This window comes from Bubalus bubalis, chromosome 21 (genome assembly GCF_019923935.1).
Source record: "Bubalus bubalis isolate 160015118507 breed Murrah chromosome 21, NDDB_SH_1, whole genome shotgun sequence".
NCBI classification, from domain to species: Eukaryota; Metazoa; Chordata; class Mammalia; order Artiodactyla; family Bovidae; genus Bubalus; species Bubalus bubalis.
This window is the reverse complement of record NC_059177.1, coordinates 32301670-32318111: the sequence shown is the minus strand read 5'-3', so window position 1 is coordinate 32318111 and position 16442 is coordinate 32301670. Positions and strand designations below refer to the sequence as shown.

At 41.0% G+C, this 16442-nt stretch overlaps 1 protein-coding gene across 10 annotated transcripts in view; it reads right to left on the bottom strand.

Annotated features, from left to right (window-relative positions):
* Positions 1 to 3835: 3835 nt before the first annotated feature.
* The window catches only part of FRMD4B (FERM domain containing 4B), a 352925-nt gene continuing 340318 nt past the window's right edge, over positions 3836 to 16442 (bottom strand). For 6 of the 10 annotated variants that reach the window (XM_044933559.2, XM_044933558.2, XM_044933560.2 and 3 more), the window contains 4 exons: positions 15833 to 15952; positions 14065 to 14876; positions 9835 to 9967; positions 5606 to 6978 (listed from right to left, as the gene is read on the bottom strand). In XM_044933559.2, coding sequence (XP_044789494.1) covers positions 6687 to 6978; positions 9835 to 9967; positions 14065 to 14876; positions 15833 to 15952 — 1357 coding nt within the window. In that variant the 3' untranslated portion in view covers positions 5606 to 6686. The other 4 variants (XM_044933554.2, XM_044933555.2, XM_006071465.4 and 1 more) reach the window with 3 other exon arrangements.

Here is a 16442-nt window from a genome sequence, read left to right as displayed (position 1 = left end):
CTTCTTTGAGTCTGGTTTTTTTTTTTTGGTTTTTTTTTCTCATTTTGTACTGGAATGTAGGCGATTAACAATATTGTGATAGTTGAACAGTGAAGGGACTCAGTCATATGTATACGTTTCCATTCTCCCCCAAACGCTCCTCTCATCCAGGCTGCCAAACAACACTGAACAGAGTCGCAGCTTCTGTACAGTAGGTCCTCGTTGGTATGCACGTTATCTTGTTCAGCCCACAAAATACCCTTGTGTGATGTGTCCTAGACAGGAAACTGAGGCCTCGGGGGGTTAGGAAATGACCCTTGATCATACAACCAGAGAGCCGTCGGGTTGGGATTGATTCCAAGCCCGGCAGCGTGTCTCCAGATCTGCCTGACTTCAAAGCCTGCATAAGCACTGCTTTATAGAGATGGTGAAGTTTGCCCAGACAACCACTATCAGCTCCCAGGAAGGCTTCTTTAATGGTAATTGAAGGGCTGCTGAGAATGCCCTTCCCACTTTTGGGGCTGTCAGTCTCCCTAAAGAGGTCTTTCCCACTCTGGCTTTCCAACCTTGGATCTCCTTATGGCACCGTTTTCTCACGAACTTGAGGAGAGGACGATACAAAGAATGGTTTTCCGGGAGAAGTTCTGTTTGTGCTAGGAGGGAGCAGTGTGGTTAGGAGGTCACAAAGCTAGTCTAATTCATAGGACTTTCCAGCCATGTCATGCCTGCAGCTCAGTTGTGTCTGACTCCTTGCAGCCCACCAGGCTCCTTTCTCCATGGGATTTCCCAGGCAAAAATACTGGAGTGGGTTGTCATTTCCTTCTCCAGGGATCTTTCTGATCCAGGGATTGAACCTGCGGCTCCTACACTGACAGGTGGATTTTTTTTTTTTTTTTTTAACCACTGAGCCACTAGGGAAGCCTAGGACTTTCCAGTGCATTCCTTAAATGCCTTTGCTTTCCTCCTCCACCCTTGGTGCAAAGGTAATTCTTGGCCAGCTGGTTGTTAACTAGCCCTTCAATTAGGCATATCCTCAAGCCACACCCTGATCAGAAAGAAGTGTCTGAATTGCACATCCTGAAAACTCACAAACTGCAGACTGCCCTGGACTGTCCTTTGCGCGGTTATTTTCACCATGCTATTCCGATTTGCATCCCTCCCACTGGCCACTCTTTCTCCTCCCCAGGCTGACTCCTCCTGTTCGCTCCTTCTCTTACTTTTTCATTTCTTTTGGCTTCCACTAAATGAAGGTGCTTGGTGAGCAGTCCCTATTTATAATATCACGGCAATAGACAGCAGAAGTTTTGGAGTCAGAAGTAGGTATGAATTTTGGGTTTACAACTTACTTTCTGCGTGGTCAAGCCACCAAGGCCGCGTAATCTTCTTGAATCTCTTTATATCCTTTTCTTTTCTTCTTTTTTTGGCTGTGCTGTGTGGCTTGCAGCATGTGATTAGCTCCTGGACTAGTGATTAAACTTACGCCCTCAGTAGTGAAAGGTCAGAGTTCTGTTAGGGAAACCATTAACTGAAACTGCCCACTCTGGCCAGGCACCATACTAACCACTTGCATGAGTTAGCTTAAACAGGGGGTCCTGGTAAGGAATGCAGAACAAGGTAGCGACAACTAGAAGAATTCGGGAAACCTTGTAAGGAAAGAGGAAGGGGTGGTCCCAAAGTCCTACCAACCTCCCAGAACTACTCTCACTGGAATCCATCTTGCTGACAGGCATGCACGCACACGCAGATGCACGCACACGCAGATGCACGCACACGCAGATGCACGCACACGCAGATGCACGCACGCATGCGTCACCAGGAAGGACCCCGAGTCATGGTAATTGGCCAGAGACAACTGAAACTAACCTGGTTACCTTAAAACTGGAAGCTGCAAGCTACATGGCAGAGCTGTTCTCGGGGGTCTGCTTACCATACTGCTCTCTGCCCCGGGCGCCCACACCCCACCCCCATTAAGTCTCTTGCTTTCTCAGCATGTGTGTCTCCTGGAACAATTCGTTTCCGACTGTCAGACAAGAGCCCACTCTCGGGCCCTGGAAGGGGGTCCCCCTTTCTGCGACATAACCGCTCGACCACCAGGGAGCTCCTTTAAATCCTTTTTCTGGGATAAGACGACTTTTGTCACACAATTGAAGAAAGGATTAAACGAAGTAATGTGTTATAACACTTAGTCCATCGTTGCAACAATGGCAAGAGCTCAAAAAGGACAGCTTTATTACCTGTATTTCTTTAATCCTGGAAAAAATCTGCCTTCCTTTTCTTTGACTTTCTAAAACTGGTTAAGTTTCTCCTAGCTTTTGGGGCCATGGCAAACGCCATAATGCCACTCTCCAAGGCCTAGGAGAGCTTCTTTTCCTTTTTGCTTAACTGGATCTTTTCTTACCAATCCCTAAAATCAGGCTTCAGCATCACTGCTAGAAAGGTCTCATGTCCCACAAAATAAGGTATTATTCACGTCCCCTTTCTTCTCACCACTCTTGGCCCCCATAGGACTAATGATCATTTTAAGCTACTCCAGCCGATCACTTTTGTTTTTCCCTCATTGCACTGTAAGGCTTCAGGAAGACATTGTATTTTCACATCAAAACTTTTGTACTGTACCGAAGAAAGGCATCATTTCAATTCTGAAAGTTCTTAAGGACTGACATTTGAACTTTTGTTCCTAAGAACAGGCTTTAAACTAATAGTTCAAAACAATTCTGTAATCTTTATTGCTTAACATTAAGCTTTTATGAATACAAAGAGGGACCTTGGATACTTTCCTCAAATAGAGAAAAAAATTAAACATTCAGGAAGGTGAGGCAATTTTTTTCAATCCACCTTGTAAAACATACATCTTTATGAGGTAGATAAATATATACTGACCAAAAGTGAGGCCCAACATGTTTTGATGAAAAAAGTAAGTTGTAAAAGTGTACTTGTTATATGATGCTGTTTTTAAAGAAACTACTATAGGCATAGAAAAAAATCTGAACTGATATACAATAAATTAACAATTGTATCTGGTAATGTTGTTATAGGCCATGATGGTGCTTTTGTTATATATTTGCTTCATGTTTGAATTTAAGATTTTTAAGATGACGGTATGATATTTTACAATAAAAACATATCAATTTGATGTGTTGAAAAATTTACCTGTCACTTTTTGGTTATTAATAAACGTATCAAAAATGTTTAGGACATGCTTTTCAAAAAAAGATGAGAGGAAAATCATAGAGCAGACCCACTGTGTCTTCAATTTCTGTATCTTCTTTTCCTAGTTGAGAGCCGAGTTTTATTTTTTTCAAGGTATACCTGCAATTCTGAGCATATCATTTCTTTAACAGGAAAATAAATGATACCTTATTTCCATGTAAAGTACTTGTACAGAAATACTAATATCCCTATATTTCACTTACCACGCCCCTTGCCCCATTGCATGGGATTAAAAGATAACAGAAATATATTCCTGAATGTAAAAGACCTGTTTGCCAGTCTGCAAAACTAGAAAGAATGACTTGTTACAAATAAACAACATTCATAAGATTAGGAAGCCTAAAAATTTGCGATGGTTGTCCTCCATGAGGCAATAAACTACTGTATTTCACCCATTCTAAGACACAGCACTATATCTCACTAAGAAAGAAAAAAAAATTGCTAATTCATCTATAACATGTTAGTAGTCAAAAGATGCACCCTGATTTTGATGAGTAAGTATGAAAAAATGGCCATCTTGGAACCCATAAAATACAGTAATAATATCACTAAAAATCTGCAATCTTCACCAGCCTGATTACTTGCAGTAGAGCAATTTCAATTGCTTTGTGTGAGCCCTGAACATAAATGGAAAGATACATAAACATTTTCAGTAGCACACCTTCAATTTATTGACCTATGTAAAAAAAATAATAGGTCTAAAAAAGTCAGAACAGTAAAAGAATACGCAAAAGGGTATTTCTGTTTCTAGAAGGCTATACAAATATGGAAAAAGGAATAAGTTATTTGTTTGCATGTCTTTTTGTTTTCCAAATATCCCCCCCAAAACTTAATTTTTAATGATACAAATGACTAGGACCAGTTTAACAAATCACCTTTATGTATATATTACATGCTTTGGAATATAGATAGAAAATGTCCCCAAAAAGTTGTTCAGAAACTTCTCTATTCACAATATGAACAAGAAACTTGTATAAAAGAGGGGGAAGGAGCACCTTCTGTGGAATTCTGAAGCAGAGTAAAGATGACGAAAAAGATCCATCTAGAATATGGAAATATTTGCTTAAAAAAAAAAAAACAAAAAAAAACGAAAACTCCAAAACATCCTACAATAAACCATAGCAAATTAGTTCTTCCAAGGAAAGTATGAGGTAGTTTTAGCCTCATAATTAAATCTACTGCAGCTTGGAGGGTTTCGTTTTTGTTTTTAATGAGTAATCTTGCTTTTGTCACTTGGTGACTTAGAACTACCTGGGGAATCCAGACAATATGCTTATTTTTCAAATGTTCACAATTTTAAGGCACATAATTCATAGAAAATGATGTGGGTTTTGTGTCTTTCTTTTTGTTGTTGCTGTTTTCCTTTATATTGTGTTAGGTTCTTTCGGTATCACCTTAAAATACTTTTCCAAACTCTTGCTTATAAAAACTTGCCATAGCAAGTCTGCCATTGCAATGACAGCCATGTTGGAGAGTTACCAGCCTGAAGAATATAGCTCATGCCGTTGGCATAGAAAGGAAAAAAGGAACTCAATGATATTGTACCTTAGAAAATTTCCAGGCAGAGTTTGTCAGTTACTCAGTGGGCTGCTTCATTTTCCCCAATCTGCTACCATAGTTATATTACAGGACAATACAGCCGTAAGTCTTTCCAGAACCCATTTTGTGGTGCTTATGAAAACCATCATTCTTGATAACAGCCTAAAAACATTTATACTCATTCAGAACTTCATGAAAATCCAGCTTCTCTTCAAGTAATTTTCCAATACTGTCTGAATTGTTCATGTCTGGGTAGACATAGCATGTAATTCTTCGTCAGCTCACAAATTCAAACTTTCTGATGGTGAGCAGTGACTAAACAGCTTCCAGCTTCCCTTCTCTCATCATCCTGAATTGTGCTCTGAAGTTTCCCCTGTCCTTCTTTACTTTGGGAGACCCTGAATGCACTTTTCACAGTTTTGAGGTCTGCCTTCAACCACTTTTATTCCCTTACAAAGTGCTTGCTCTTGGTAAAGGCCAAGTCCTCCTCGGCAAAGGTTCATACGTGGTCTTGCCCTTGCTCTGTTAGGTGAGCATCTGGACTTGGAAAGGTGAGATGTCATTCAAGGGCTTTGTGCGGCTTAGTGTGTGATTCACTTCTGGGGCCAATGGAGTCCTCCTTTCCACCTCGGATGCCTTCAGGTTTCTAAAGCCTACGGCCTCCCAGGAAGACGAACACATTTTGCAAGGCACACTAGTGTGAGAACGCAGTGCTTGGTCATGGGGCCCACCCGCAGTTCAGACTAATGTTCCAGGCTTGGAGTCCTCGTGCCAGAAGAGCCTCTGCTCACTACTCCCCAGGCTGTCTTCCAGCCGGCTTCCATCTGTACCGTCCAGTTGACCGGTCTCTGGGTACGGTCTATGAAAGGAAACCAGAAAAGTTGCACCTTGGGGTTATTTTTGTTCCCAGAGTACAAAGGTTACTACACTCAAAGAAATTAGTAGAAAACACAGTTAAGAAAACGGTTCAAAACTCCAAAATAAGGCAAGGGATGACTGTGCGCTTTTTTCAATGTCATACCAGAACATGGTCTAACAGGCCCATGCAAGGAGTATATATTTCTCTTGAGAGACAGACTTTTTAAAAAATATATATTTATTTATTCGTCTGGCAGCATCGGGTCTTAGGTGCATCATGCAGGATCCTTCACTGTGGGCATGGACTTTCCAGTTGTGGCATACAGGCTCTAGAGCGTGCGGGCTTCCGTATTTGTGGTAGGTGGGTTTAGCTGCTTCATGGTATGTGGGATCTTAACCCACATCCACTGCATTGCAGAGTGGATTCTTAACCACTGGACTGCCAGGAAACTCCCAAGAGACAGACTTGTCTAACTTTCATTTACCATGGATGAGTACCAAGATTAAGTTACATGTTAACTTGGGGGGGTTCTGTACAGAAGAAATACACAGTAACCCTCTGTCTAGTAAAAAGATTATGGTCATAGTTTTATTGCCCAGTAGGATATTAACTGCTTTTGTGTCAACTGCAGGAATCTTATCTCGGTACTCTCTCTCTTGGTGTGTGAAATTCAGTCTTTTGAATTCTCTGGGAATAGCTTTACCATTCTGTTAGTTCTCTCATGAAGGAGTTAAATAAATCTTTCACATACGCTCATTTTCTGTTTGTGTTAGAGTAGTATTTTCGATTTTTGAAGTGTTTTTGACAGTCACCCTTTAAGCATTCTTCAAATTAAGAGACATATACTAGATGTTTTTCTTGGAAACAAAGGAATATATTTAAAGGGAGGCAAGGGTACCTTGGGACATTTTACATCCCTAGGGTGTATGGGTCAGGTGTAAATTAAAACAGCATCACATAAGATCACGGGCCCATTTGGAAGGTATTAAAGACATCCAAATGAGGGCATCCTGTTACACACACCGTTCCAATAAGCAAAACCTCATTCCTGTAACAGGAGGTTAGAATAGGTTAGATAGTTAGTAGTTTTCTTTTTATTTTAAATCTCAATGTCCTTTAGTACAGGTGAATAAAAAGTCCTTTGGAAAGAGACACTATGCAAAGCCAGGTATTTAGTGGGGTTTTCTTTTTTTTTGGTAACACAAAAACAAAAGCAGATTTCTGTAACTTCCACACCAGTCAGGACAGGCAAAGCTCCTGCTATGCAAGAAGCAACACACGGTCTGGAGGCACTGTACTTACTACAGCAGGCTACACTTAAAAGAGAATTTATAACTGATCTCATTTCTGGAGACACAACCATTCTCCGGGACAGAAGCCCTTGGTTTTGCCTAGTAATAGAGTTTGATAAGGAAGGGGATGGGAAATGGAAAACAGGAAGTGAAAGAAAAAAAATCATTTTAAAACAGTTTGGAGCAGCAGAGCCAAGAATTTGACACATACTAGTAGCATAAGAGACTTCAACATTTCTAACTTTGGAAAGTTTATGCTGCTGACCGTTGTACTATATCATATAAGGAAAAAAATTATTGGTACCAATTTGCAGCTTTCTATCACATTATTAAGCTCTGGACACACTGAGGAAATACATAATACATGCTTCATTTTAAAAAACAAACTCATCTATGACTCAATATTTCAAATCTTTAAGGGCAGATCTAAAGCTTTTATCTTTATCTTGAAACCCAACTTTTCTATTATTTAAAAATTATATTGTCATAAAAAATAGCATGTGATTTTAGAGCAAATTTCTAAAGCTTTATGGAGGATTGTTATTCTACTTGGCTTATTAATAGGTTGAGTTATATTGATCAGACTGTTTCATAATAAAAATAAAATCCTAAACCAACAAATGGGTAGAAATAAGCATTTCCATAACTCTCTGTAATAGGAGGGTAAGTTGGCAAATCTTTCTAAAAAGCAGGGGTTTAAAAAAATATCTTTTCAATTTGATCCATTAAACCAACTTTCTGGAATATATCCTAAGGAAATAATCTGGAATTGAGACAAATATTCGGCTCAAAGATACTCAAAGGCATTACTTATGATTAAAAAAAAAGAAAGGAAATTTAGAAGTCATTTAAAATCAAACTATGGAGAATTGTTAAATAAATACATAAAGTATTTACTGAGTGGAATACCATATTGGTCACATAAAACAATGCTTAAAGAGACTTTTTTTTTAAAGGAATATACATGTTGAGATATTAAGTAAAAAATTGGGGTGTAGAATTTCACATATAGTGAAGAATATAAAATTGTATATATGATATCATTATGACCATATTAAAAATGAATACAGAAAAATGGGGGACATGTGCCAGAAATGTTACTAGCTAATATCTCTAGATGGTGGAATTATGGGTAGATTATGTCCTACTTATTTATTCCTTTATTATTTTCCTAGTTTCTACAATGAGCTCATATTATGTGCACATGTACACACACACACAATAGGGATCTTTAAATAGTTTCTAATTTCCTGTGTATCATGCCCCTTCTGACACCAGACACTGTTATCAGGCCCTCTTGGGCTGGCTGAAGTAGGTGGATGAACTTTGTAAAAATAGATGCTCTCTTAAAATGTTTAACACTTCTTGAGTCCAATGAAAGTGGTGTTTAGGATATTAGAACCGTCTTATGCCCTGAATGGTTTGTTTTATATAGTTTCTAATTCAGTTAACAAAAAGTGAAAGTATGCCAAGAGGAAAATTACTTGCAAATGTATTATACAAAGTGATTAGAACTGAATTGAAAAAATTCAGCTCAAATTTTGGGCCAAAGTCTTCCTGCTCCTCACGCATTTACAAGCATTATTTACAGAACTCCAAGCTATCTGATGTCCTCTGAAGTATATTTTCATTAAAATTCTATTTTGAGCACACCCTTTGTTGAGTTGAGACAATTGGCCTGATATTTTAAGCCAAGAAAAACTTTAGCTAAATATGGAGAAGAAAAACAAGTCTTTTGGGGTTAAATATCTCCAATTTGCTTATAACACTGAATGCTTTAATAAGAAAGTAACCTCAAACTCACCAGTATTCACCTTTAAAAGTTCAGGCCTCCTATGCCTGAAGTAATCTGACTTAAAGAAAGCAAAATTAAACTTTTCTTAAAAGAAAACCAGAAAGTGCTTTACTTCTTATTAGCACCAGGGGTACAGATTCTATTCTGTGAGAAAGTGATTGAGAAAAACAAAAGCTTCAATTTTAACTCCTCCCATGTATGCAAAGAACTGAAAAACATAATCCAGAGTTTGCAACCTTTTTTAAAAATCACATTTTAACAAACTCTCCTTGTCTATTCCCTCTAAATGTTTACAAAGGAGTACCATTACAGACACACGGGACAGCTGGCTGCGTCTGTTGCTTCTTAATGAACACAGGGGCAGACTCAAAAAGGCAGCAAATGTTTGAAATCAAGCCCACCAACTGTCTAGGAGGAATGAACAGCATTTTCTGGCATAGAGAGATTTTTCCCTGCCAGGTTCCAAGAGAGTCTTAAACGGGTATATCAATAATACAGTTTCAAGTACAGCAATTAAAAAGAACCCTTCAGACACAGAACTTAAAGTATAGAATTCTAAGAGGGTCAAATTTGAATGAGCAGGATTAAATATTAACAAACTTCTTCTTAAAGGGCTAGGTATTTTTAGCTTTGTTGGCCATAAGATCTCTGCTGCAACTACTCCCCTCCGCCCTTCTAAGTACAGAAACAGCCATAGGCAACAAGTGAATGAATGAGCATGTCTAGTTTTCCAATAAAACTTTACTTATAAACATAGGTGGCAGCTGATTTTAGACTATAGTCTGCCAACCCTTGAGCTAGATTACTTAGCATTCATAAAATAAAACTGGAGTCCTGAATTCTTTTTTTTTTTCAAATCTTTTTTTTTTAAATTTTATTTCTAAACTTTACATAATTGTATTAGTTTTGCCAAATATCAAAATGAATCCGCCACAGGTATACATGTGTTCCCCCTCCTGAACCCTCCTCCCTCCTCCCTCCCCATTCCATCCCTCTGGGTCGTCCGAGTGCACCAGCCCCAAGCATCCAGTATCATGCATCGAACCTGGACTGGCAACTCGTTTCATACATGATATTTTACATGTTTCAATGCCATTCTCCCTCCTGAATTCTTTAGATCAGGAAAAGGGAAATAAAATTTTTGAGCATTGCTCTCTTACCTGCCTGGAGAGGGTAAAGGATTATAGACGTTGCTATAGCAGCTGGTGTAGGAAGAATGTGCCGGGATCTCGTATTCGGATAGCCCTAAGGTTATCTGGGTCCTCCAGTTCCCAGAAGCATTTGTGGAAGACACTAGAAATAAAAATGAAAAGAGACAAAATTAGTGGGACTATTCAAAGTGAGAACTGTTTGGGTCATTCAGATGCATGTTATAATCAGCTGCGTGCAAAGTCAATCTTAAAAACCAGTGTTTGGAATCAAGAGAGTTGCTATTCCAATTTGGTCATTTACTGGCCATGTGACCTTGGGCAAACAGTTTATCCTCTTTAAGCCTCAGTTTCTTCATCTGTAAAGTGGGGACAATATAAATATATTCTGTACAGGGACAATATCAAGATTAAATAAGCTAGTTAGTGCAAATATTTAGCACTGTGCCTAGCAATAAATGATAGCTATTATTATTATAAATGTGAGTAAAGATACACTATAAAAAATAACCCAAAAGACAAGCCAGAAAAACCAATTTTCATATACTAAAAGAATCTTCCCAGTCTCCCAGTAAGGCTATGGTGGCTGGATAGCTTGATAGGCTTCAATTGTAAAGGTAAGACGACAAGTCTTACCTTGTCAATTCTATACATTGTCAATTCTATACGCTGACTTCTTGAAACTCGTGGGTTCTTCACCCAAAGGCGGTATCGACCACCAGTAGGATCAAGGCACGTTTTTGCCTTTTAAAAAAAGTTTGGGATTGAGGTAGGGGGAAGGTAAATAGTATAGGAAAGATTTTTCAGGAAGAAGAGATTTAGTTCTTCTGAGGAACTAATCTAGAACAAGACAAGGATCTAAATAAAAAGGAATGAAATAATGCCATTTGCAGCAACATGGATACAACCAGAGATTATCATACTAAGTGAAATCACAAGACAAATATCATATGATATCACTTATATGTGGAATCTAAAAAATAATACAAATGAACTTACTTATAAAATAAACACACTCACAGACAGAGAAGACAAACTTATGGTTACCAAGGGTGAATGGTGGGGGTGAGGGATAAAATAGGAATCTGGGAATAACATATATATACTACTGTGTATAAAATAGATAAACAACAAAGACTTATTATATATATACAGCACAGGGAACTATATTCAATATTAGACAATAACCTATATAGGAAAAGCATCTGAATATATATATACATATACTTAAGCATAAATACACATATGCATATATGACTAAATAACATTGCTAAACGCCTAAAACTAACACGACACTGTAAATCGACTATACTTCAATTAAAATTTTTTTCTTTAAAAATGGTAAAAAACAAAATAAAAAAATAAAGCAAGGGCATAATATGGGAGCAAAACCCAGTGAATGCCCCATTGCTGGGCATTTGCTGTCCTGTCTCAATACTTTGGCCAACTGATGCAAACAGCAGACTCATTGGAAAAGACCCTGATGCTGGGTAAGATTAAAGGCAGAAGGAGAAGAGGGCGATAGACTATGAGAAGGTTGGATGGTATCACCGATTCAATGGACCTGAACTTGGGCAAACTCCAGGATATCGTGAGGCACAGGGAATCCTGGTGTGCTGCAGTCCATGGGTTTGCAAAGAGTTGGACACAACTTGGCAACTGAACAACAACTCTAAAATGAGCCCTGTTCCATGCCTCTGTGCACAATGCCATGCACGTCACCCAAGACTCAAAAGCCCCACCCTGCTCCTGGAGCCTTCCAGCTCTCCTCTGATTCCTGTTCCTGGTGGCCAACCTCCTCCTCTCTTTTATAACCACAAAGCACATGTGATAAGTGTGAGACTAACACATTTCAAAACTCATCCGCAGTCCTGGATGCCACAAGGATTTGACTCAGGATGTAAAAGTCCCACTTCCAGGAAGGTTTCATAACTCTAAGTCAGGCGGTGAGGCGTGGTGGTTGGGATATCAGAGCAGTAATAGAATTCCTATGGGCAGGGTCATTTAAGCACTCTAAGCCAGAAGTGCTTCATCTGTAAGATTAGGGTAATAATAATAAACATAGCAACAGCACTCATTACACAGAATTGTTGCATACACACTTAGTGGCAGAGTATACATAAAGTGCTGAGCAGGCCGGGTGGCACAGCAGTAAGTCGCCAATAAATGGTGGCTGTCCTGACTACTAAAACTGAGTCAACCCAGAGAGCCTTTAGGTGGCTAGAAGGGATTACAAAACCCCTGACTGATTCGGCCAATTCATCAGAAACTTTTCTCTCCATGAGAATGATGCGTGCTTGTTGAAACATACTTCCGCAGCTATAAAATGTAGACAGGAATGAGGAAAATTCCAAAAGGCAATTCTGAGAGCACTGATTCCATCCCCCTAATTCCTTAAAAACGTGATGCCTTTTGGCCCATGGGGCCAAAATTGAGCTGCATATCAGAAAGGCTCACACCAGGAAGTGTTATCTCCATTCTCACCTTTGCCCCAGTCCTGAGCCAAATGCCAGGAATGTTGAAATTTCTGAGTTACACCTGCTTCTTCCTGGCCTCGATGGTTGAAGAGATGATGGGGTAGATTTACCCCAGCCCTGTGCCCTGATGACCATCCACATGCGTCTCAGCCCTCATTCTTTAGTTTTTGCAAGTTTCTCATGTCACACTCTGAACCTGAAGGGCAAGAAAGGCCTTCTCTACATCAGAGCCACAAATAAGAAGTAAGTACAGGAGGCTTTTCACGTTAGATGTAATAAGCAGGAAAGTCCAAAGTCTCGCACAAATAGCAGAACACTAGAACCCAAACAGAAATCTCCATGGAAATGCCTCTTGTCAACAACATTAGGAAACTTTTAAAGGAACAGTTTTCACTGATGATCACACAGTGATGCAAGAATCCCTGAGCTATGTCTCACTAAGGTGTCATGCTTGAGAGCGGGGCAAGACGCACGATCTGAGTTTTTTTCACACAGTTCCTGTTTCTTAGAGCTTTAACACTGCTTAACACTCATACATTTCTCTGGTTGCTAACTAAACCATGAACTCATCCAGGCCAGGAAAAGGCTCTAAACCGGCTCCTCAGCATCTTGGACATGCCTGCTCGTTTGCTGAAGAAGTGAAATGCTCAACAGCCTCTCCTTTTAGGCCCCCATTTCTTTCCTTAAAGTACCTAGCACAGCTGGAGGTTTGCAGGTAAGTCCTCCAGCAGTAATAGTGGAGGTAGGGACCAAAGTCAACGCATGGAGAGAATGCCTTTAATCAAAATGATCTTCGAAAGTCCCTTGGATCAGCCATAAAGTGGAGTATCTATGATTACTGAATTGAGTCAAGACCTGCACAATACTTAGAACAGTGCCAGGAACAGTGCTTAGTAAATGCCAGCTCCAGTGAGGTTTAGAAGTCTCATGCATGGACCGGAGCATTCAGAATGAACTGCCTTTTAGGTGATCCAGTTCCTCATGGTGATCAAGAAAGGATGTATAATCCTGATGGTTTTCTGCTTACCTAAAGGGTTTATGCTATTCTTTTAATATATCAAATCTCTATGCCATAAATATATTTATTGAAGGAAAGTTAATTTACAATGTTGTGTTAGTTTCAGGTGTATAGCCCAGAAATTTAGTGCACACATACACACACACACACATTGGGCTTCCCTGGTGGCTCAGACAGTAAAAAATGCAGGAGACCCGGCTTCAATCCCTGGGTTGGGCAGATCCCCTGGAGAAGGGAATGGCAACCCACTCCAGGATTCTTGCCTGGAGCATTGCATAGACAGTGTAGCCTGGGAAGCTAGTCCATGGGGTGGCAAAGTCAGACCTGACTGAGCAACTAACACTTTCACTTTTCATATATATTTATTATTAGTGTTGTTATTTCTTTCTCAGAATCTTTTCCCTTACAGGTTATTAATTAAATACGGAGCTGTGTTCCCTCTGCTATCCAGTAGGCCCTTGTTGGTTGTCTATTTTATATATAGCAGCGTGTATTTGATAATCCCAATGCCCAGAACACTTTAGAGGGATGTGCCTGTCAGTGGAAGACCCAGAAAAGATAAAAATACACGAAAGCCCCCAACTCAGGGAAGGTTTGTTAGACTTGAATCTGCCTCTCCACCCAACGGCTACCGCTTGTTTGACCTTGGGTCCTGCTCTCATGCACCCTTGAGGAGGGTGGTCTGGGGTGGGTGTGGGGCAGGAACAGGGGCACATGAGGAAGATGCAATCTGGGTACCACTCTTACCTGAGGAGTAGGAAGACGCACGGCTGCTGGGAGAACAGGGGACCTGCAGCCCGGCAAAGCCCAGGCTTCTCTGCGAGCCCCTGTCTGAGTCAAAGCTAGTCTGTGCGCTGTGGGCCTGCTCCTTCTGCCCAGAGGCCCGCTGGTACCAGCCTCGCAGGTGCTCTGCCACTAAGGCCTTGTGGATGTTTTTGGTGATGTGCTCTGACTTGGCGGCAGCCTTCCGCGGCAGCCGGAGTGTGGCGTACGGATTATGGGGCACCCGGTCGACCTCGTCCTCGTGAAAGGACCTGCTGCAGTCCCTTGGGCGGTCGTATCCATAGTGGGCAGACGACCGGTAGGAAGGATTCACACTGTACTGTCCCTCCGTGTCGTTCTCGTAGACGTAGCCGCCGGCGTAATAGAGGTCACACTCCGCGTAGGGCGTGTACCCGGCAATGTAGCAGCTGGAAGAAGGCTGCTCCTGACTCTTGGGGTAGACGCCATTCCTCAGACTATCCTTGTGTGCTAGGTTGGGCATGCTTCCCGAATTGGAAGTCGAGGCGTTCTGTTTCTTGGACCTTCTGCGACCCCGGGAGCGAGTGTCCAGCGTCTGGGTGGTGTAATAGGGGCCGGCCACGGGCGTGGTGCAGTAATACTCGGTGCTCGACTGGCTGGTGTAGGAAGATCCATCATCCAGGACTTCAGTGCTGCTGCTTCTTTGGGATTTGGAGAGGGAGAAAAATGGCTTTTCGTGGTCCATCTCCGAGAGCAGGTGAGACTGAGACTCGAGGCTTCCACTCCGCTGGCGGCAGTGCTGAGATGAAGGCTCGGGTCTGAAAGAGGAGAGAGAGGCAAGCTTGCTGAGGACAAAGAAGGAAAGGAGGACTGACATCATGTCGAATGAGTTGATAGCTCTTGAACTGCAATAGGATTTTTTTAGGTTTCCAAAGCTGACCCACAACAGAATTCACTGGGTTCACATGGTCAAAATGAGAAAAGAAATACGTTCTGTCAATTGGGCAGTCCATAGAAAATAGAGAGGCTAAACTGATGATGGACAACCTGTATCAAAGCCTAAGAAAAACCCATATGTCTTTGGAGGGTCCTTTTTCCCAACAGGATAGCAGGGTACACAGACTAGGGTGAAGGCAGCATTCATGGGGTTCAGTTCAGTTCAGTTCAGTCGCTCAGGTGTGTCCGACTCTTTGCGACCCCGTGAACCGCAGCACGCCAGGCCTCCCTGTCCATCACCAACTCCCGGAGTCCACCCAGACCCATGTCCATCAAGTCGATGATGGGGATTGGGGGGACCAGGCTACTGGAGATCTCTGGGTTAACTCATGGCTCCGTCACTTCCCAGCTATATGAACATGGACAAGATATTTAACTAATCTCCCTCTCTTTAATATAAAAGGAGGACAAAAACAGTACCTAATATCTCCAATCAGACTTCTTATGGGGACTAAATAATATAGGACATATAAAACAGCACAGCCTTCAAGTAAACACTTCAAAATGTCACTCTTGTCATTATCTTCGTCCACACCACTGAATAACAGAGAGTAATGTCTGGTTGGAAGAATTAAGGCACAAAACATCCAATATCTACCCAAGCAAAATATATTTTCAAGAACATTTTCTTGGCTGATATATTTGAACTGCTAAGTGCATAGAAAATGTAGAGCCATAAAGTCCTCTTGCAGAAAGTGATTAAAAACACAGCAAAGTGAAACAAAATCTTAGAGCAAAAGTCAATGGAGACAAAGCCACTAGAATAAAGCTCTCTTACTCCAAATGGCTGCTACTGTAGGCATTCCGGGTGAGAACAGGGGTGGTGGGCATGCTCCGTCCTCCCTGGGGCCGTCTCTCCAGAGTTTTGTAAGGACTGCTGTGTGTGGACAGCATTTCTCTGTGATGGGAAGAAAGAAATCAGAAAATGATGAGCCTCCCAACATTTCTGGCAAATTTGTAATAAGCTGCTTAGAAACTTACTGGAAGGGGAGAGATAAATTAGGATTTTGGTAATAACAGATATACATCACTATATATAAAACAGATAATCAACAAGGACCTACTGTATAGCACAGGGAACTCTACTCAATATTCTGCAATAACCTATATGGGGAAAGAATCTGAGAAAGAATAGATACATGTGTGAAAAGTGAAAAAGCGTTAAGTCACCACTCATGTCTCACTCTCTGCAACCCCATGAACTGTAGCTCGCCAGGCTTCTCTGTCCATGGGATTTCCCAGGCAAGAATACTGGAGTGGGTTGCCATTTCCTTATCCAGGGGATCTTCCCGACCCAGGGATTGGATCCATGTCTCTGGCGTCTCCTGCACTGCAGGCAGATTCTTTACCATCTGAGCCACCAGGGAAACCCCAGATATATGTATATG